At 44.1% G+C, this 19,749-nt stretch overlaps 1 protein-coding gene across 1 annotated transcript in view; it reads right to left on the bottom strand.

Moving 5' to 3' along the window:
- Positions 1-613: 613 nt before the first annotated feature.
- disc1 (DISC1 scaffold protein) overlaps positions 614-19,749 on the bottom strand; it is a 42,367-nt gene continuing 23,231 nt past the window's right edge. Inside the window, exons 10-14 of the mRNA XM_071534814.1 lie at positions 18,249-18,309; positions 11,645-11,888; positions 7,908-7,952; positions 4,166-4,289; positions 614-2,046 (exon numbers count right to left, since the gene is read on the bottom strand). Coding sequence (XP_071390915.1) covers positions 1,832-2,046; positions 4,166-4,289; positions 7,908-7,952; positions 11,645-11,888; positions 18,249-18,309 — 689 coding nt within the window. The 3' untranslated portion in view covers positions 614-1,831. The remainder of the gene's footprint in view (positions 2,047-4,165; positions 4,290-7,907; positions 7,953-11,644; positions 11,889-18,248; positions 18,310-19,749) is intronic.

Raw genomic sequence — 19,749 nt, 5'->3', positions numbered from 1 at the left:
CTTAAAAACCATCTGTTTTTTTCCAGTGGCCATTTCATGAACAAAAGCTGCCATGCAGGGCACAGTATGGTGCAAGCACAGATTCAATTATGAGGTGGGGGTGCTTGGCAGGCCGGTGCGTGTGCCAGGATCTGTGTGTGTGTGTGTGTGTGTGTGTGTAAGCTGTCTGAAGCTGATAGATGCAGAGTCTCCTGGCCTGGCAGGCGGTTCGAAACCTGGCAGTAATGTGAGAAAAGGCCCATTGTGCGGGAGTGGAAAACCCTTAGCACTCAGCTGTGTTTACAACCCGGAGCACGAGACTCCAGACACGCCTTTAGTGCATCCCTCCACTCCTAAAACACAGGACAGGAGCAAAGCAGCAGCATCCCACCTACCCCGCCGCCTCCTCTGAGCCTTTGTAGAGCTGTGTCTCCCCATTAGCCGCACGGCCGCTGCAGAGGTGAGATAACAATAGCAGCCCGTGTATCCCCGAAAGACCTCACTAGAGGACCTTTATTACCTTATTGATGTCTCCTAGACGTCGGCGCCGCCTGCACTTGCCTGGCAGTGCGCCCGCACTTTTTATATGAGTGAAAATCGCTGGAGGGGCTGCAACTCAATACAAGAAGAAAACAGCGGGACGCAGTCTGAAGCTGAATGGTACATGCTGTAATTAGTGAGACGTTATAAGGAATAAATATGAAATACAGAACACAGTGGTTTCAAGCCGCACAGTAAATAAAAAAAAATAAAAAAAATAGCTCATTAATAGGTTAAAATCCCAAACAGTTTGGGTTGTACTGTAGCAAGAGAACAGTCAAGTGATACCCAGTGGAATGAACATGAATATTCAGAGTTGACACTGTCTCTTCAATAATAAAAAAAAAAAAATCAACAATCCTTCATTAAAAGTAATCAGTGACAAATAAACATCAAAGTGCGTTTTCGACAAACAAAAAACAAACAGCAGTTACAAACACTTTTTCTGTGCCCCCTGACAATTTTACCCTTCAATATTTTATATATGCATATGACACAATTAGTATGACTACTGAAACAGATATAACTCAAAATGCATAGCATCTCTCCTAACATTTTCTCCAGTCTTGGAACACTGCTGTAAAAAGACTGGGGAGAAAAGACATCTAAATATTGCATTTTCCGCACGCAAAACTGATAAAGCGTTCAAGTTAGCTCACACTCTGTAGCACCACAATGAAGTTATTTCATGGACGGAATTACATTTAATTGAAGTCCAATCGTATTGAGAAGAAACACAAAAGAGAGGCAAGATAAGCGAAGAACTAAGCATATAATATTCTGTTCATGTGCAAGACTGTAACAGTAAAAGGTATTTCGATTGTCCTCTTGGTCCTCTGTAAAAATTCAAATACATGGTAAGACACGACGTGAAGACATGAATCTGTATCTAACACAGATTCATGGAAATAAAAAATAAACTCTATGTTGACTCAGTGGCCTAAGGCACTGTGTTTCCTGGGTAAACTTAGGCTGGCAAGATAACTGGAATCCACATGGTTTGTATTAAAGTGTCTCCAGGTCTAAGATATCATATATAAAAACCCTTCATATGTGTTTTACCACTGCTGGTTGTATTCATAAATGCTACATAGAATTTCGAAGGCTTTAAACTCAAGTGTCTCTCTCTTTCGACAATGCCACAGAGGCTGGTAGTAAAGGGGAGTGAGGGCGGGCTTACAGTAAATGGATATGGGGTCGCTTCCGCTGCAAAGCCGAGGTCAGGCTCTCAGCGGGTGGCGGGGGGGGGGGTCAGCCGCCGCAGAGAGCCCGTCTGTGTGCGAGTGGTTATAAAACGCCGCCGACTCCCGTGTCAAATGTCCCAGCTGTCACTGAAGTACTGGTCTTCTTCTTCTTCCTCCTCTCCCTCCTCCTCCTCCTCCACCTCCTCTTCCTCCATCCCGTTTTCCATGAGGTCACCGTCTTGCGTCTCGCTCGCTTCCGCCTCGTCCTGCTCTTCCTCTTTGAGCTGTGCCAGCATGCTTTGTAAAGTGGCTTTCACCTCCCGAACCTCCTTTTCTAAGGACTGTGCAGTGAGAGTTAAGGAATAACCCCCAAAAAGGTCAGAAATCTGATGCCACTAAACTGAGAATCACACCCACACATACATCAATATGTAAATAACAGGCATGCCAGCAGACAAATACTAGGGTAAATGTGACAGTTGTGGCCCTCGGTGGTTAATGATAATAGCAGAGGGCGGCGGTAACCTGATGAAGTCATCAATCTCCCCCCACTTGGCCACCAAACTCTGATTATTGGGTCAGATCATCAAGTCATACTCAATTTAACCTCATCAAATTCACTATTCATGAGCTCATCTCATCTGTGAAGCTGGGTGGCAGTGTGGGGGCCCAAGCAAACAGACTGCCCAGCTAAATTATTCATAGGCCGTCAATGAAACGGGATAGAGGCTCTCGTCAAAGGGGGATTGTTTAACCTGCTTAGAGACTCAAATTAATCGTGTGAGTGTCCGGCTTAAGTGGCAAATCAAAGGGATGCCTTTGATGGCAGATGGGACCCGATGGCTCGTTTTGCTCTCTGAATGGACACAGATTGTCCTCATTCATAATTAACAGGCCGTTAAAGAGCTTTTCATGAATACTGCAGAAGGTTCAAAGAGACTTCTGAGGCGACATTGGGCCAAATGGGCTGATAAAGTTCAGTCCCATCTTTAAGACCTCAAAACTGACCATGAGGGTTGGCAAAATGTTCCTATCTATCTGTCTCTCTTTTTCAGTCCCCGTCTCTGTGGTCGTCATTCACCCACGCCACGCGTCCAGAGCACAGACTCAATTCAGACCTTTGGAGAGGAGAGGTTCGACCTTAGTGTCGCCATGGCAACCGTTGCATCATCCCACACAACTACCTCTGAGTCAGAGTTCAGAAAACGGTAACAAAAAAACCCACAATATTGTCCTGAATCCTCGGCGTCCTCAGATGTCCACAATGCGTTTACATAAGCACATGTACTTGAAAAGCTGAGATGAGTGACAGGTAAGGACACTGAAACAGAGAGGTGGAGAGAAGCCGGCCAATCTGTGTCTATCTCCGAATGCCAGGCTCCTTTGGGGTGATATCATGCAGGCGGCAGAGGAGGCTGCGCTGACCCCTGACAGCCCAGCAGGGGACATGAATCTCTAATCAGATGTGAAAACAGTATTGGGACACTTCAACAGAGAGCGAAGGACACGCTGTGGAACACTGCGCTTTTAAAGATCCACAAGTCTAGAACTAAATCATGCACTGCATCATTTCGGACAGATTGCGAAAGCAGTTTTGGCAGTTGCTGTTCAAAGAAAAGAGATGAGTCGTGACAGAAAGTAGCACCAGGTTGTGTGGCACTTTTTTGAAATATTGCCTTTTTCTATCTCGCTTAATAAACCCACGGTGCAGACGGGGGGAAAAAGTGGAGCGAGGAAAACACACTAATCTATTTCCAATCAGCTTTCTAATTAGCACGGAAAATGATGCATTGTGACCTGTAATCAGCTCCAACAGTTTCATTTGAGTCATTATCATGGATATTGTAATTTCCTCCGAGCCAGATCCGGCGAGTGGACGTGGGCAGGCGGGAGGGGGGGCGGGGGAGGGGGGAGAGAGGAGGGGGGAGAGGTCGGCGGGAGGATGGACATTAAGATATGATGGGAGCGGAGTCATTACAGTGACATTCCACTATCTGCCACAGTGCTGGCCCTGTCTGCCTACTTTAATCTCAGCCCATGGTGACTGGCAGCCCGCATCAACAGCCCTCTAATAACCTTGCTTGGACTTTTTACCACTTTCATTTTCTAGTCGTCCCAGAGAGAGAGAGAGAGGGAGATAGAGAGAGAGAGAGAGGGGGGGGGGGGGGGGGGGGTCCAGCCTGTCAAGAAAATCCTCTGATCCTAGTTTATCTTCAATTCCCTCCCTGAATGGACCCATAATGTCAGATAAGACAAGTTGAGAATGTTTTTTTCTTTTTTTTTCGGAAAAGGTAAAGTCACCGGCTTCTAACATCAGTCAGCCTAAAGGTATTTTGGATGTGTACTTTTGGGAGTTGCAAGGCTTCTACAAAACTAGGTCTCCAAGACAGATGGACAGAGACACACACATACACACTGTACAGTATAGGTATAGGTATATTGAGACTGCAGTGAAAGGATATGGGTGAGGGCCTGATCTCGGTTGAGCATGGCCGTCTGCAATTCGTCTTCCAAGGTCATTAGTCTGTCGCTGATCAGCTCACATCGCTCTGTGAGGTCTGCAGCCTCGGCCTCGCTGCACTCGTCCTGGAAGGAGCAGGAAACAAGGGATGAGGAGATGAGGAGGGGAAGGAAGAGAGGGTCGGTAAATCAAACGATACGCTGGCTCTCAGTCCTGGCATCAGGGCCTCATTTGGGCTCCTCTCGTATGAAACTCGGCTCCACAGAAGAATTCACAGCGAAACTGAAAAGACTGTAATATCTGGGTCTGCTGACTTTGAAAGTGATGAAGTATCAAAAACCAAATGAGGCACCTTGTTTTTGCATTCTGTCAGACAGTTAATAAGGAGTAACCTACCAGGCAAAAGAGACAGTTTTCATGTGTTTTTCATACTGGTATAACAGGAATACTCAACAGTTTGCTGTCATCTGCCAAAAAAGGTTGGGAGTATTATACTGACTGTCAATTTTACTATGGGCACCACATGTTCCTGCTTGTAGTGAAGTCGAAAATCTCTGTACCAGACCTTCAATGTGAAAATCTAAAATAATCCTGCTTGTTTTGAGAAAAATAAGTCAAGATCATTTAAGATGTGTGTAATATTGTATGAACCAAAGGCCAGGAATCTGTCAAAGGCTCTTGTGTCCAGCTCATTACAGGTAAGCAATATTGATATTACCTGGATTTAACCATAAACAAATCTGAAGTGGACGCAGTGTAGAAATGTGTGGAAAATAGCACAGCCAAAAACTAGAGGTAGCCAAAAAAATGTTTGTTTGGCAAAGGGCCAAAGTCATAATGCACACAACGCCCACCAGGTGGTTATCTGTGCAGCATTCAACATCTGTGTAGCTGCAAACCACCTGAGGAGGATGCTGTAAGGCTGTGTGTGTGTGTGTGTGTGTGTATCAGAGGATGGTGAGTAGGGCAGCTGGCTAGAGGAGCAGAGTGCAGTAGGGCAATGCATATATACAGAGGGCAGAGCGGGCCATAATTAGAACAGGCCCCTTTGCAGACACCGTGTCCTAGTTTCTTCACACTTATCAAGCACAGAGGGACACACACACACACACACACACACACACACACACATACACACACACACAAGCAAACAGACACAGATGAAGTGTAACCTGACTCATAGCTGCAGGTAGAAAAGACCAGCTCCCTACAGCCTAACAGTGTCAAAACAATCACTGGAAAGTCGGTCTCTGCTGTGGTCCCCGCCCTGGAACAGCACTACTTTTATAGGTGATGTAACACTCCAACAGAAATGTACAACAGCAACAGGCCTGAGGCATCACAATATGTACTAGTCATCCCTAATGCAATTAAGTCATTAAGTAAGGCTCAAAGCCAGAACAGCCCACAGGACAAAAGAAAATGTCCTGATTTTGTCTGTGTGAGGCAGTGTGGTGAACAAACAATCACCACAAGTTAGCGCTGCTCTGCCCTGGGGCGTTACCCTACATCCCATAATGTGATGCTGGGAATCCCAATCCTCCCTTCTCCAGGGAAGACACTCAATCCATAAAGTCAATGAGCTGTTTGTTTTTAAGCAGCTAAGGTTAGTTGCTTCGCTAAGGGATTCTTTAGCGGATATGGCCGCTGCTTGTGTAGGTGATTGATCCTGTGCTTTACAGCCTGCAGTCAGCCTCACCAACGTCAATGCAAACCTGACATACAGAACAGAACTAAAGTGCATGCGTCCCTTTGCTGAATGACACTGTTGGAGACGTCCTTGACATTACATCAGCAACTTTTTACACATCACTTGAATCCCCAGAAAACGATCTGTTATTTTGCTTTTGGGTGTGATGAAAACAACACAAATTGCTTTCTCTGGTACCTCTGCCTTTCACAAGCAAGGAAACATGGGAAATGAGATTTCAATAATATGATGATTTACATAATAGAATCCCATGCATGCACGTATTGACGTTTTGACTCTTGATGCGTATTAGTGCTAATGTTGTTCGGCCAAAAGACAACAAAGCAGATTACAGAACCATGAACCTGAGCAAATTATATAGAAATTCAATATTTAGACTCATGTATGCAGTGGTATGGTTATTTAAGCCATAATGACCGAGAGGCAGTGGGTAATTGTGCAGTGTTCCCACGGGTGCTGTCAGGCCTGACACTTTGCACCGGTGGGCAATACCAGCCAACAATATTGCACCAATATTGCACTCAAGGTCATGATTGCTTTTACAAGCAATAAGCTAGTTAATTTCATTTTTTACTCAAAATGAAGTTAACTAGCTTATGATTAACGAGTCCCTTTGTTATCATTGGTATCCAGGGCAACATGCAGTTACTAGTTAGTGTGTCGACAGTATACAACACTTATCACTGTTCAAGTGTCTGCTACACGCACCTAATACTGATAATATAAAAATACATGCAGTGACACAATTAGATTCAAGCAGGGAATTTGATGTCAATTGCTCTTGCCAATAAATTTTTACAAAAAAATAATAAGACACCTGGTATCAGCGCTTCTATGAATGTAGTGATATTAGGACAGGTGTGAAAATCTCATCACATTATCATGATGTTATCGTGAAATAATGTCCGTGTAAAATCACTTCTTGGACACAGGCATATTCAGAAGTACCTGCTTATGAAATATGGTAAAAGCCTGTAACACACCAACAGTCTCTTTTTTTCTTTGGGTCAATATGAAGAGGGGATTGTAAGGACCTTGAAAGGGTAAAAGAACAATTAGCAGGGATTAGGAGAAAATAGACAGAGTGGTGCTAAAACACACACACCAGCACACACACATACACACACACACACCAATCAATCTCCTTTGTGGCAGCAGGGTGGCTAGGCAGCAGCTAAGTGGAAATCATTTACTTAAAGTCATTATGGAGAGGAGAACGAGGTCAGACACAGTGCGAGGCAGAGAAGCCTGTCCACACCGCTCCTCCATAATACTATCAACACTATCAACAGAGAGATACCAATACCATTAAGGAGCTATCATACCATTCGCCTGGGTGATGCATCATACTTTATTCCAACTGAACCACAGGATGTTAACTAGTTTATCAATATTCCAATGTGATGAAAAGTCACATGGTTCACATATACAAATCACTATCCTACCCACTTTGTGCACGACTATAAATTAGGATCTTTGCATGAAGGTTTGACTCTTAAACTCCCAATCTACCCCAGTGGTGAATTTAGAAGTTAGATCAACTGAATCTCCTGTCTTTTGTTGGTTCTGACCAATACTCCTTCAAAATTGGAAAAAATAAAACCCCTGAAGACCGCTGATTCGAAACCCTGGACCTGCTTGTGAAAATGAGCGCTCTCCCCTCCCTTGACAACTACAGGTCCCTTTGTGCTGTGAAGCCACCAGGTGTGAATGTCTATAAATGTATGAATGTAAAGCAGGACGGTGCCAAAAAAAGGAAATACGTGCTCAGCAAAACCGTCCCCTGGATAAATAAAGGTTTTAAAAAGGGATCAAGCTCAGACACTGTCTGGGACGGCAACCAAGGCTCTTCATGTAGATGTATATTGATCGGCCAGTCAGAGAGGTCATGTTTAAGTTGAGGTCAGGTAAAGGATGCCTCTGTGTCCCAGTCAGCCCAGTGTCAGTGTAAAAGCATTCCTCCTCTTCAATCATACTGGTATCACTCAGCCATATACAGTAGTAGGAGAATTAGTATTAGGTCCAATCCTACCTCTGGGTGATTATCCTCCATGCAGAACAAAAACTCCTCCAATTTCTGCAACAAAGGGGAAACATTTGTTGAGGCCACACAGTCATAAACCTGCTCATGAATTATTGAAAATGCAATTATGTTGGCTGTGTACTGTATGTGTGCAGCATCATCATAATGAGACGGGGTTGTAATTATTCATCACCAAAACTGACAAGGAGAAAATAGATTAACTGGCTCATCTGTAGGTTCCTTTGTTAGTATTCAGAGTGTGTAATTGTACATTCTTTGCTAAAGAAGGAAGTAATTACTGTACCTATTGGAGGCTAACATATTGTTTGTGGCTTTAGGGTAAGTACACAAAAAATGCACGGCAAAAAACAAATAATAATCAACAAAGTTTTAATTATTATTTTTTAATTAAAAATCATGTAACTTGCAATGACCTCCATTGCTTTGCTGTCAAGTTAACACAAGTGAAGTTATACCATGGGGTTTAAATAGAGAGATTTGTGTATCCCAATGACCCAGTGACCCCCTATAACTCTATTGTCTTTCTCCAACTGCATTCATAATCTGTCACATACAGTTTTCTAACACCCAACCCACATAACACTCCTTCTATCATCTAAAAGGCATGTAAGGTCACACGCAACCTTAGTCTATCAACCTAACTAGCCTTGAACTTAAAGGACATTTTTCACACGTGGTTCCTCATACATTTTTGAATACACAGGACGCCAATGGCAGTGAGGAACCAGCAATAAACCGCTATTAAATATCTCAATAAGGCGAAAAGATGCCCAACAGTTTTCTCTGGTATACTCCTACCAAGCAAAGCCAGAGCCACATGTTAAAAAATGGTCCTTCAAAAGTCCTTTCATTTAGAAGAGCACTCCGGCTCCCCGCTCGCCATCTCTTATCTCTCATTCTGTAACAGATAACGAGGAGCTTGATCTTGTGAAAAACCTATTAGCTAGTTTAGCTGGGGTGTCAGTGTTTCAGTCTTATCGCTGGATTCAGGTCGAATGTTGCACACAGCATTTACATTGTGATACATTAGTGAATAAAATGAGAGTTGTGGTCACACTGGGGATATCTAGATCATACAGTGGTTTCTTCTCTATCATGGGGCCTCATTTGTAAAAGATTCTCTCGCACAGATTTTGGGCTTACGATCAAAGAAAAAGTTGTGAAATATGAAAAAGTCAGCCGGTTGCACTGATTTTCGTAACTTTTCAGGGATATATGAAAATCTAAAACTTATGTTTATCATTGCACTCTTTGAAATTAATCATATGATGAAATCTAGGTCGACGTCAAAGAACATTTTTATAAATGAGCCCCAGTGTTTCTATCTTAGAGGGCACAGCAGGCAGAAGACAGGAGAGAGAAGTGGTTGGCTGTCTCACCTGTTACTTCCCGGAGAAATGTTAGAAGGAGAGGCCAGGCTTTAAGGGGAGAAAGAAAAGAAGAGGGAAAAGAAAGAGAGAGTAGAAAATAGATCCATGCAGTGAGGTCAGGCAGAGGAGGGAAAAGGAAACAGGAAACCATCAGTGCAAGTGTTTGTTTGTGGTTGTTAAAGGGAAAATTAAAGAGAAAAAGGCAGAGATAACAACAGTAGGAAAATCAACCATCAGAATGAAAATCCACAGCTCCCAATTTGAAAATAAATGGCAGTGGAAATTCTGCCAATGACACCAGTAAAGATACACCAGCTTACGGGGAATCATTGACAACCATTTGCTTATGGCCACCATCCAGTGTATCCATATTGCAGATCGAGAGGTGATAGAAAATGAATAAATGGAAAATTTTGAGTATCGACTGCAGCTCAAAAACAGCAAACATTATGTATAATCACTGTCTGTGAGCCAAAATAACAAAATACAGTCCTACAAAAATGTGTTGGGCAAATGCACTCTCCAGTTTTTTTTTTTGTATTTTTTTTTTTGTATTAATGTTCGGTCTGTTGGCTTTCTTCCCATGTCAGACAAGCCTGTCAGACTATGTGGGTGTGAGGAAAGGAGAGAATGAGTCGGGTTCGGCCCTGAGGCTGCGGACCTCAAATCACTGTGGGAGAGACCAGCACAGAGCACTCACACACACACGCACAAGCACACATACACACACACACACACACACACACACACACAACATGCAAGTACACACACATGCATTCACACAAAATGCATGCAATCATGCAGAAACAGACTCTCTGCACTCCGTAGAATGAAACTCTTTGAGAAAGCCTAAATGTTTCCAAGTGGTTGCCTCCCTCACCCACACGTTCTCCTTGTTTAGAAATACCTCCGAGCAAACACAGTAATAGACTACTGCTCATCTCGCTGTAGTTAACAGACTTGTATATCCCGACAGCAGCTGAATGTTTGGTCTGAGTGTGTCCTTTTCGGTCGAGGGTTACGGCTGAATATGCAGAGTTTCTCTGAGGTCAGGTTTCATGCAACAGTAAGAAAGCGATTGCATGTGAAACCAAGCTCTCCTCATGTGACCTTGTAGGGGGAAAGCTAGGCTATATGCTGAAAATATATAACAATAAATAATTGACCCAGACCTCTGGATGCAGCCGCAGCACATGAGAGTTGCAAATGCTTCAAAGGGGCATCTTTTATATTCAGAATCTATAAATCACAAACTACAAACATCCAGTTTGTCACACAATCTAGCATGCATGCATAAGCATTAGCTAAATAATGCATTGTGTGTTGTTAACAAGGCATTTGAGGCTCTATTCTTATGACAGCATAAGGCGGATAGCAGGGAAGCGGCATGTTTGTCAGGCGCACACAGGTTTTTTTCTCACCTGCACCCGTTTAGTATTTTGGCGAGAACTTGGTGCAGTAAGGGGGTGTGATAGTGCCGATCAAGCAGTGCAGTGCAGTGTTGGTGTCAAGGATAACAGGGATTTGTGCTTGTGTTACCCGCCTGCTCGGACCAGGTCAAAAGCGCATGCTGCAAGGCGCAGTCGCACTCTCTGCTATTTTGCGGCTTTACCAAGCGATGTGCGCATGAACGGATCCTATTCAAAAGCTTACCAACCCTATTTGTGGTGAAATATTGGCCAATTTGACTTCTGATATAATTCCCTTATGCAGGAAAAACATACATTTTTCACTCTAAATTCACACATATGTGGCTGTGGTTTGAATGATTGTCATCCAACATAGAACTGTCAGTATGCGCCATGACGCACAGACTGAGGATTGGAGCAGCTGCATCCTCTATAGATGTCCTGTACTGGCTGATGGATGCCCCCCTCCCATAGCCAAACTGTCTCTGTGGTTCACCACCAACTTCTGATATTTGGCTCTTTGCCAAATAACATTGAGCCGTTTCCCATCGGGCAACAGTTCTCCAAGGACCAGAGCAACATGGTAACCAAATGTGTTATCTGCACCCAAGCTAATTCAATTTAAGGTGGCATTATTTCGCTCGTGGCGATTCTGCACCTCCTGCACAAAGACAACAGTTTCCGCTTGGGAGAAGCTTTTGTGGCAGATTCACTCTGGACTGTTCTCTCCATCGCAAAATTGTCAGCAAACTGCTTCATAAGGAAAGAAAAGAGGTGATTTGATTGGTCATGATGATGCCAATCAATTTCCTCCTAATCCAACCCCGTTCCCAACTGTGATGCAGGTACGCCACGTGCCTCTGGCCACAAAAATACCCAAAATAAGTCGCCACACCCTTTGATGCGCCTTTGATTGATGAAAATAGAGCCCTTGGTGTCGTGTTACCTTAGTGAACTCGGAGTTCTGTAAGTTGGCCTCGGGACACCAGCGCCCCCCTAGAGCAGTCAGCATGGCACAGTCCTCTTCCTCTTTGGTGCATGGCTGGGTTTGGGGGTAAACCACGGGGGTGGGGAGGTCTTCGATGTCGGCCCCGCTGCAGCTGGGGGTTCGGAGCTGCAGGCCTCGCAAGAAGAGATGACAAGCCTCTAGGTCTGCTTCCCACACCCGCTCCAAGGCTGGACAGCCACAACTACAGGGAAGGACACACCAGTCATATAAGATATGATACAATATTATATGATAAGATACAACACAATGCGATACAATTAAACTTTTGATCTACTATTTGATTTGATCTACTATTGAACTATTGATCCCTGTGGGGAAATTTGGTTGTTAGAGCAGCATCAGCAGGGAAGAGGAAACAGAATATAAGCACACAACTCAAATATAGAAATCAGCAATAGAAGTATATAAAAATATAAAAATATCAATCTGTACACAGTATGAAATAGTGGAACCATTATGAAAGTGTCAGTATAAACATAATGTGTGAGACTGAGGAAGCACATACGTATGTGAATTTCCAGCAATAGGCTGTACATGCGGTGCAAATGTGCCTTGTGTTAACATTAACAAGTCTACAGGAGGCCACACATATGTACAGAAAGTGTTGTGGCATGTAGACATCATTATCGCACACATACCAGTACAATAGAACATGTCAAAAAACTGGGCATAGTAGTTGTACAGGCTCACCAAAAACATCTCTAATAACATTGTGAATTGCAATAATACAGCATTGACAAAAAGAATGATTGGGAAAAAATGAGACTTCCAAAGGTTGTAATTCCATTGACACACTTTAAAGAAAGTGGACTTCCTCCTAGGAGAGATTGGCCTTTTCTTCAAAGAGCTGCAGCAGAAAGAGAAGAGAGACCCCCGATGGGTTCGTCTCTGCTGGGGTCGCTGAGCGGGAGTTCAGGGTGAGGACAACAAGAGACACTGTGTTTTGTTTATCTACTCACTGAGTTACAATTAGTCATCCTCCCTCACTCTCCTTCACCCTGACCCCCTGACATCCCAGATGCACGCTCTGACTACAAACAAGGAAGAGAACAATTTAAGCATCTCCACATATACTCCAGATACTCAGCAGTACAGTCACTCATCAATGGAGCTCTCTGGTCTTCTCCTCTCTATCTAGCACGTGGGCTCTAGGTATATTTTGATAATTTTGCTTTACAGTAGCAGCAGACAGATTGGTGTGCAAAAGGGTCAAAGACATAATGTATCAATTTCGAAATTGCAAATACCGACACACTTTATGGTATCTGGTAGTTTTATTGTCTGAAATACAGTGATAGCATTTATGTTGAATTATGAGTGGGTGTTTTTGTGAAAAGCAGGTGGGAAAGGTTATCCTTTTACGTAAAATGAAAAACTCCTTGACTGGTTCACATGTGAGACCTTTGACCTTTTAAATATTCATATTTATTCCTTTTTTCTTCTTTCCGTGACCTTTACATAACAAATCGTCCCAAAATAATTATGGTCCCAGGTGACATTTTAGGAGGCAAATTCATCGATCTTGTTAAAAATTCCACTTCTAATATAAGACAAACCCCAAAAATATGAAGCTGCCACTTGAAAGAGCATAAATATAGTTTCAAAATCAAAATATTTCTGCTTTTACTTTATTTGTCAGTAACAAAAATATACTTGTTCAGTCAGGATGTGGGGATGAAGATGTGTTTTTTACGCGTATGAGATGCATCAAACATCTTAAAGGAAGAAATGCCTGCCTGTCTCTATCTGTGCCTGACTCCAGCCCAGGAGGACAGTCCCTGTCACAAACACTAATTCTCACATTGAGTGATTTAGCACAAACAGAAAGATAAAAACAACCATTTTATATTCCAAGAACGAACACACTGACCAATAAGCCTGTATAATATATTTTTAGATTTTCTCCTAAGATGTGCATCCCTGCAGGGAATTTACACTTGAGCGATTGTTCATTTTCCACAGTATATAAACAAATTTAAAGGCAAAATGCACCCAGACAATGTTGTGTGAATCTCTCCCCCTCTCCTTTCCTCTCTTGTGGCGATGAGGCCCCCCGAAAATTGAATGCCAGTTGTTTTCCAGCCCATCTCCTGCCTGAAAAGGCTGCCAACCTCTGTACCCTGCCAATGCTTTCCTCTCAACCATTCTCTAACCTTCATTTGGCACACAGACAATGGAAAAATGGCTCTGCCCATCCCCCTGCCCTCGCCAATTCAGTGCTCAACACCCCTACTTTTGAATTCTGCTATAGTGGGGGAGGCACCCAGTGAGCCATGCCATTGTTATTCGTCTCTTCTGAAGTGGGAGAGGACACACACGCAGATACGGGTGGGCACACACGTGTGCACTTACACACACACACACACACACACACACACACACCTGTAAATCACTCTCTGTGGGGATTCTGTGGTGTACAATAATAAATTCCTCTAAAAATGTCAAAGCCAGCCTCGTCTATCACAAAAGCTTCTCTTCAATGACAACCACAATTCATTACAAATAACTTGCATCGGCGTTAGGTTTCCGTACACAGAAAATTTCAGACAACGTGTCAACTCCTCGGCGTCCCTGTGACGGTGCCGTCCCGGTGCCCGGCGGTATGAACTCCTTGCCCGGGGTTAATTGGTGGCAGCCGGCCGGCCCGCCGCCTGACAGCAGCAGGGTGTAGGCGTGCTGTTCTGCTGATGGCTTAGTAATAAGAAGGAGAGACAGGCAGGCACACTCCTTCTACAGTCTTCCTGCCCCCCCCGTGGGACTGGTGACTGACAGGACTGCTCTTTCTCCTCCAGGCGTTACATACGTACACACACAGCCACAGAGGAAGGACTAGAAATATAGCTATGGAAGGGTGGTGTGGTGTAGCCGTCTGGTCACACTACCAGTCCATTTAGTTAGACCTCTCCAGAGTGCATAGGTGAACACACATGGTGACTTTACACACCTTCTGGGCACAGAATATACTCTGGACACTAGCTCATACCCCCCTTTAGGTCGTATTCAAGATAAGACGCTTCTGTGTATCTTCAGATCCCAATCATGAATATTTCTGTATACATGAATAAACAGAATATTCTCAATGTTACCATGGAAATAATATTAGACTATGAATAAGGGTTAAAGGATAAGGTGCCTGCATGTCTCAGTATCCCAGCTACTATCTGACACCACAGCTATCATATTCAGCTATCTAGGAATCAGGATATGAATGTATTGTGGCTATGTAAGTAGGATATGATGCTTGTAAGCACCAACTCTCAAATGAAATACATGAGTATCTTGAATAAGATCACAATATAAATGCCACTCCCTCCAAGAGTCTCGTGTCCGTGCCTCTGACGTAGATGATCCCCAAAAGTCATACACATAACAAGAATTCACACATTAAAAAGGAAAAGGGAGATGGAAATGTTTCACCTTAATTGTGTGATAACATCTCAGGTAACATGGACTGAGAAGAGGTGCTAATAATAAGGTGAAATACAGTGTGATGACTATTTACTGAGGTGAAATGGGTGGTGGATGAACTAAAGTGTGTGTGAGATGGTTGGTTTGGTGTCTGGGGAGATTTCTGCTCTAGCTAGCTGAGCAACAAAGGTTTCACGCTGCGCTGGACAACATGCCCCTCGGTCTGGCATGAAGCCTTTCATGTTTTTGAGCTTTATTTATCCGGGGAAGACTGACTGAGCACACATGCTCTTTTCCAGTGCCTCCCCAGCTTCATACTCACACAGTTACCAACTTCACATTGAAGCCTCACAGCTGCCCATTACAACCACTGTCTTCTACTGTTGGCCACTGAGCAGCTCCACTGTGGAAATTGGGGGTTAAAGGACTACACAGACGTTTTGGGAGTTTGGTCCATTGGTTGTCTTACCCAATATCTGACAAGAGGATTGGCACCAAAATTATCTCTGTGTCTTTGGTAGATAGCTCTGCACATGCTAACGCTTTAGCATATTAAGTAAGTGCAGGCGACTAGCATTATACTAGCAAAGTATGAAGATATACCTTTTAGTATTGGTTTATATATGGCCTGTAGATTCATAACTTCTGACAACAAAATCTCAATCTACATCATCAGTTAAGAATCAACAGCACAAAAAACTTTAGCTAAGTCTTGTGAGAAGAGAGGTCTTCTGTCATTGAAAGTATATTTTTTTTGTCAATTTTTATGTATATTTTACCAATCCCCTAAATAATCCTGGCAGGTTTAGATGCATGTCATTAAAATTAAGGAATATAATTACTTTTATAAACCTTAAAGTTCTGATTTTCACACTTGTAGGATGCTAGTCTACAATTACAACATACTGTATAAAGCATTGGCATGTACACTAGACTGAACTATCTACTGCAGGTCTGGCCTGTGAGAGTATTTTAACGACTTCTACACTCGTTGCATTGCATCGCTGAAAGTATGATAAAAGACCCCAAAATCCCAATAGAAAATGTATAAATGTAAGGAACATGTGGGAGGCAGTTCCTCATAAAACATCTACATAATGCATTAAACAACTGTAGCGCTGTTAATCTCAGTAAAATGTTTTTGTTGGGTGACACACTTACAGCATATGCATGTGCTCTAACATCCTGTTCTAGTCTTTAGCAAGGAAGAGATAATTGGTTTTTTCAACACCATCCGTCTCCACGGAGACCAGACATCTCACCAGTACTAATCTCCCTCTCTCCTCCCTTCCCCCTCCTTCTCTCCTCCCCTCCCTTCACCACAATGCTCTATCAATGGTCCTGTACATTACAGCTGAAGGATGTCGTTTGTGACTGATAAAATCCACAGTAGAAGATTGGTGTGTGTGTGTGTGTGTGTGTGCGCTTGCTTGTGTGTACATGAGGGACAATCAGGCAGCCGTTCAATCAGCCCAAATATGTGCCACTGTGCCAAACTGGAATTGGTGTAAGATCACTCCTGGTACTCGCCTAAAGCCAGCTCTCTATTTATTTCTGATGTGATCTGGACTGCCTCTAGTTATGAAAGCTGAGCCATGCCAGACAATTAATATAGGATGAGATGGAGAGCAGGACAATTAGTTTACAATGTGTTATTATAGCAATAACACTGGGGGATTCTTCACTGTGATTATGGGTACGGCGGAGATGTTGTTAGATACAAGGCGCAGACGAGTTCTGTCTGAAATAGAAAAAAAGAACAAAAAGCGGCCATCTGCCCAGTTGACAGAAAAGGTCCGAAGGCGTCCTTCCCTGCTGGGCGTTGAGACTGGAGCCATGTTGCTCCTTGACCACCCAGACCCCGGCCTGTGTCTCCCTCGACAACACACAGCCCCATGTGACTGAGGCCTGGCTCCCATCCAGACAGGTGACCCCACTCCTCCAAGGATGCCCGCTCTCCCAACACACTACAGTCAGTGGCGGTGGGCTGAAGAGCGGACGGACGAGGACAAGCAGAACAGGGGCTTTTCAGGACCCAAGGTAACACAACTGTTATCTTTGCCACAGTCCTCTTTTGCATCCTACCTTCCCTCCCTCACACACTCCAAAAGTACTCTCTTCCCTGCTCAATGCATGGGCCTTTTGCTTCTGTAATGGCAACACACCGCACAGAAACTGAGTACGAGAAATCAATAGAGAGTGAGAGCAAGAGAGAGGAAGGAAGCAATGCTCATTTGGCGTATATAGAGAAAAACAATATTCCCTGTCCCTTTTATCAGCTCCGTTCATCCATCTGTAAAACACAATGTTTCTAAAACACTGAGAAATAAGACCCGATCGCATCCCAGCTGCTCGGTGCTGTCTGTCTGATGAGGAGATGAGCTAAGCATCTCTGATCTCCATAAGGAAGAGTAAACAGGCGCATGGTGTTGACAGTCGACTCAGCTCCAGACCCTCTGCTCGAAAATTCACCCATTCAGCACATCACAATCACGCTCAGTAAATGTCAGTCTGTGGACCATCCCCACAAACAGAGACCCGTCCTCGGCAATTTAGGGGACTGAGACGCAGATAGAAGGGGATAAGGCACAGAAAAAGATATTGCTTTGTCCAAAATGGTTTGTGGAAGGGAGGGAGGAGAGATATAAGAGGGGAACTGAGCGGATGGAGGTATAAAAACAGAAAGTGTAAGGGAGAGGTAAGTGAAAGAAAGATTGTGACAGAGCCGGGGGGGGGGGGGGGGGAGACAAATTGCGTAAGTGAGAGACAGAATGAAATGTGAGAGGGAATGGGGAGTGGAAGGGGGCTCTGGGAGACGACAGCACAGGAGAAAGGGTGTGTGGGTATATGAGGTGGTGGGTGAGGTGATGAGAAGGGGGAGTGGGGGGAGAGGGCGCTATGGTTAGAGGACAAAAGAGCCAAGGTGAGAAGGAATTCCTTGGAGATTGGTGCTCTGTTTATCCCTCTTCCCCTTTTCACTCAATCATCCAGTAAAATATCTATTCTTGATGTCCTTAGTTTGCACAAATAATAAAGAGAAACTAAAAAATAGCATAAGAGGCTGAGGGGTGGGTGGGTGGGGGGGGGGGGGGGCAGTCGAGAGGAGAAGAAAGAGAACAGAAAACACTCTTACCTGTGCAATCTGTCCTCCAGTAGCTCAATGTACTTGCTGGTGTTCTCTTTCAGTCTGCCTTCTGTATGGAGAGAGAACCACAAAGAGAACAGCCAGTTACTTACATTTCTTTTACCACTTCTATTAGCCGTGAATGGGGGTATCCTAGCAACAAATTACCCCAATGCCATTAAAACCGACTGGGTCATTATCTATACTGTACATGGCGGCTTTTAAGGAGAGGTAGTCATCACAGTCGGTGCTGGCGTTGCGCTGAGAAACTGCAACAGCAGAGAAGCCCAGCTGTCTCTCTCTGAAGGCAAACATAGAATGGTGCAAGAGCGCTCTCTCTGCTCCAAGAGGGGATACAATCAGAGTAGGCCCAGGGATAAAAGGAGATTTTATCATGGCATATAGGTCTTCATATGGTGCCAGATTTTCTGCAGGGCATGAAGTTGGATGCATAGCTTATGTTGCATTCTGCCCGCTTCTGCCAGCAGTGTGCTGTGCCTGAGGAGGCAGACGCAGGCTGGGTGAGCTGCAGTCAGGATGGAGAGGAGGGCAATCTGAGCGCTGTTAATGAGCTCATGTATGAAACATGAGAATAGGCCCCCCGCAGCAGCAAACCCCTGAACACAATAGAATGCACTTATATCAAATCGAACCACATCATACACGCACACAAGCTAACTCTCATACAACCCACCCCTAATACACACACACATTCCCAAAGCCGGCCTTAGGAATCTGCCCATTTCAACATCTGTACAATTCAATAGCCATTCTGATTCAGTGCTTTCCCAAACACTCTCATGCAATGACTCTCTCACATTCAGCGGAGCTCACACTGAGAGAGAGTAACCTAATTGGGTGCCCTGATTGAAATGAGAATCACACTGAGGTTTTGAAATCTAATTTGTATCATTGTCTCTGATGGTGGTTATTAGACAGCATCGGCTCCGGGATGAGACAAGCCGGGGGTTGGCACAGCAGGAGGAAAGGAAAAATGGCCTGAATGGGGATTCAATTGTTACGTCTGAGTGAAAGTGACTCTGACACACACACGCATACACACACACACACACATTCCTGTCCATAGTGTAGGGGAAGAAATGAGATGAAGATAGTCAGTCTATTTATGGGGGTTGCGTATGTGTGTCAGAGAGTGAAAGAGGGAGCGGGGGGAGAGAGAGAGAGAGAGAGAGAGAGAGAGACAGAGAGAGAGAGAGAGAGATAGAGAGAGAGAGAGAGATCTTGCTTGAGTGTCATTTCGATTCAAAGTGGCCAAATATGTTCATCAGAGGATAGGGGGAGGCTGGTGGAATAGATATCACATATCTAGTGTACATATCTGGTGTATATGGACCAGACAGCTCACTTACCGCCCCTCTAATTGCCATGTGAGATCCTATCCCACCTGACAGAGCCTCCCATGTCAACTTCCATTCATGCCAGCTCCATTAAGTAGCATGCAAGGAGATAGCCACTGAATAATACATGGGGGCATTAAGCCCGACTGTCA

This window comes from Centroberyx affinis, unplaced genomic scaffold (genome assembly GCF_046629955.1).
Source record: "Centroberyx affinis isolate AG114_WGS23_722 - 3 ecotype Tasmania unplaced genomic scaffold, CSIRO-AGI_Caff_v1 ptg000171l_1, whole genome shotgun sequence".
NCBI classification, from domain to species: Eukaryota; Metazoa; Chordata; class Actinopteri; order Beryciformes; family Berycidae; genus Centroberyx; species Centroberyx affinis.
This window is presented reverse-complemented; position numbering and strand designations above follow the sequence as displayed.